Source organism: Condylostylus longicornis, unplaced genomic scaffold (assembly GCF_029603195.1).
Source record: "Condylostylus longicornis isolate FDR11 unplaced genomic scaffold, ASM2960319v2 ptg000040l, whole genome shotgun sequence".
NCBI lineage: Eukaryota > Metazoa > Arthropoda > Insecta > Diptera > Dolichopodidae > Condylostylus > Condylostylus longicornis.
Window position 1 is genome coordinate 14,600,690 of NW_026578009.1, and position 3,371 is coordinate 14,604,060.

The following is a 3,371-nucleotide window of genomic DNA, read 5'->3' on the forward strand; positions in this document are numbered from 1 at the left end:
CTTTTGTTTAAACAAATTATGTAATAAAATAATCATAAGTAGTATTAGTAACGCTCTAGCATTAATTAATTAACTCAACGTATATTTTGCCAACAAAACCAATAATTTCTTAATTTTTAGTTTAGTATACAACAAGTAAACTTATTTATTTGATATTCTTTTTATCAGGTGTAAAATGAGGCCCCTCAAAAAATATTATGAGTAATATATATTATGGAATATTATGATAAAATATATTATTTCTTAAATAGATATTCAAAAAAAATTAAATAAATTCGAATCATAACAATACTGAATACTACAATTTTCTTCAACAACTAATGGAAAAACTTTAAAAACTAACAACAACTTGATATCTTTGATAGTATTATTATATTGCATTAATACATACACGAAAATATTTTAAAATTATTGCATATTTTCAGGATGAGAACAAAGCTATTTTGCTAGTACAAATTTCGAAGAGTTCACAGTTTCAAAAAACTGTGTTATGTTGGGAATTGAAATTTTGTTAACTTTTTATAATGTATAGAAGTGTTTTGAGATTTGAAACTCTTACAATCCTCCACCTAAGAGAAAAAATTATGTTAAAAAATTATGAGAAATGGTTTTAAGATGCATGATCATTGAAATTAACCGCTTTGCCATTGCCACATTTTGCAGGGGCGTCGCATTAGATGGAGATATAACGATGCTACAAATAGTTGCGGTTGCGATGCTACAAATAGTCGAAAAATGGAATTTTTCATACTTTTAATTCTCTTTTGCCACTGTTTTTTAGAAAATAAAAAATAGATTTTAAAAAATTCGGATTCCATTAAAAGTTCCTCGTTCGAAACTTAATCGACAAGCGGTTCAATATCAATTTAAATTATTGTATATTAAATTATTATATATGTACATTAATAGTAAAATGAGTTTACCAGTTGCCACAATCAAATTAGTTGTAATTATTATGCAAAAACACTAAGTTGTACAAAATAAAATTATTTAAATTTTTCATTATTTTTATATTTTCTTATACAATTCTTTTATTTCACAATAAAATATAATTTTGAAAATTTTGTTCATCTTTTTTTACATAAAGTGTTTAGTGCATATTGCGTACACACATTTCTACTTATTTGAATTTACTCAAATTAAATTCAATTGATTTGACAAGTTCAAAATACATTTCTCTAATTTGTAGGAAAACATTATTTTTTAAATATTTATTTTTAACAGTAATTTCGAAACGGCTTAAACGATTACTTCTTAAGATTTTTTTGTGCAATTCCTTACTCATAATATAATTGTCTTTAATATCAGAGAAATATTCAGTAAGATATTCTTTGGTTACTTCATTATCTTGCAAAAATTTCAATTTGTATAAATCTAACATCATTGTTTGATTAAATTTATATTGTGTATCAATCATTATTGTAAAATCTGTTACGGTCTTATTATTATTACCGGTATCGTTATTAGTTTTATTTGATGAATCCCAACAGTATGTATTATATCTATCAACATGAATTCGTTCCATTGCTTTTTCAGTTGCTATAAATTAACAAAAAATATATATGTATACATTTTTAATAAAATTTTAATTTATAAAAACAAAATATAGGTATCTTAAGTTATTTTATTATACTTACAATTCAAGTACCATTCTGCAGGAGCAGAAAATTGATTATGTATTTTCAATTGTAATTCCGAAGTTGCATTTCTTACGAAAGCAGTTATAAGACGACCGTAATAAGTGTGACCTAAACCTATCATATCATTCTTAAATTGTTGTATATAGAAACCAGTTTTTGAATCTAATGGCAATATAACATATTTATGATCCACGAAATCATTATACTCATTTGTTGAATTTTTGAAACGTAATGTTACATTTGTTGCTTGTATTTCAAAAGTAATATTAGTATTTGATTCCGCATGGGATATACTAAACACAACTGGTTCACTTTGATAATAACTTCTAAATTTCTTTATACTAAAATAGTAATGTAGGTCATTTGAATTTATGTACATATAATATGGATAACTATCAGTGGAATTGTATCTTACTGAAAAATAAATAATATAAAATATAAAAACAGTGTAAAAAATTTGATATAATGTTTTTTTTTAACTTTTCATCTTACCTTCTGAACCCTGTGTTTCTATATTATATATAACATTTCTTTGAGAACTTAAAACTTTACAGGTTATTTCCCATACACCATTTGTCGTATTTCGTATTTCTCCAACATCAGTTAAAATTGCTGAATTGTGGAATCCATTTACCGAACAAATAGCTATAGAAGCTAAGAAGAGGTATAAATTTTTTAAAAATGCCATATTTTTTATTGAAATATCGAAATAATGATTGAATACTCTTGCTTTGAATTTCGAGTTGGAATTAAATTTATAAAATATTTGTAAGCTTTTTTTATACAAAAATTATTGAATGCCGGTTAATTATTACTTAAAAAAAAAAACAAAATAATTTTTGTAAATACAAATGTTAAGTTGTTAAATACTTTTTGTTGTCGTGTTTTTAATAAGTTTTGATCAAAATTGATAAGATCAAAAAGTTGAAGTTACCGACCAAATAAGATAAGATAAAAGTTTTGATAAATTAAAATTTAATATAGTAACTAAGAAAACTATAAGATGTTTAAGCTGAAATTCTGCGAAATTTTATATAAGTACAGACATGCAATCTAGTAACAATTCTTGGTATAAAATATCTTTAATAATAATAGATCACAGTTTCTTTTTTCATTCTGCCAATTTTAACCGTTTAATGAATTAAAATTTTTATATTATTATTCACAGTTTCGATCTAAAATCGAATTGAAGAAAAAACGAGTTCATCGTGAGGTTAATGCTACAACTAGATAACTTGCAACTATTGGTTTAGAGACATTGACTTTTAAAGATTTAGCAGTAACAAATAATTTATTAGTAAGATATTTAGTTTTGGTATTATCAAGTTGTAGCATTAACCTCACGATATGTAAGGAAAGATGAAACTAAGAGCAAAAATTTTGATATTTTGAAAAGTATTAATTGACCCAATTAAATAAAACTATATGAGAGTTATAACCCAAAGAGTTTTTTAAAACAAAATTTTTGCCTTCTGTAAAACTTTCTTGTTATATTGCTACAATATTCAAAACATATTTTAGACAAATATCATAAAATTTTGAAATAATTGTCTATCATATTCGGGTTAAGGAGAGTGTAGTAAATTTTAACAAAATATTTTGTGAACGTACTTGCAAAAACGGAACAAAACCATTGCCTTTGCCTCTTTTTCAATACGTTACATGTTGCTATTTTGGCAACTTATAAAATTATTAAAAATTTCAACCTTAGAAGTAGGACATTGGGGTATA

General features: G+C 24.2%; 1 protein-coding gene across 1 annotated transcript; it reads right to left on the reverse strand.

The window, feature by feature from the left end:
- Nucleotides 1-1,015: 1,015 nt before the first annotated feature.
- On the reverse strand, nt 1,016-2,421 carry LOC129609816 (uncharacterized). Its single transcript, XM_055521939.1, has 3 exons — nt 2,133-2,421; nt 1,638-2,054; nt 1,016-1,539 (listed from the first exon to the last, which is right to left on the reverse strand). Exons 1-3 carry the CDS (start codon nt 2,326-2,328, stop codon nt 1,121-1,123), a joined length of 1,032 nt encoding a protein of 343 aa, XP_055377914.1. The 5' UTR covers nt 2,329-2,421; the 3' UTR covers nt 1,016-1,120.
- Nucleotides 2,422-3,371: the final 950 nt, after the last annotated feature.

What these genes read in the sequence shown, in the direction of transcription:
- LOC129609816 (XM_055521939.1), bottom strand. Translation starts at nt 2,328, where the DNA reads ATGGCATTTTTAAAAAATTTATACCTCTTCTTAGCTTCTATAGCTATT. An exon ending in AGAAACACAGGGTTCAGAAG is followed by an intron (nt 2,055 to 2,132) that starts GTAAGATGAAAA and finishes TTTATTTTTCAG; the next exon opens with TAAGATACAATTCCACTGAT. An exon ending in TGCAGAATGGTACTTGAATT is followed by an intron (nt 1,540 to 1,637) that starts GTAAGTATAATA and finishes GTTAATTTATAG; the next exon opens with CAACTGAAAAAGCAATGGAA.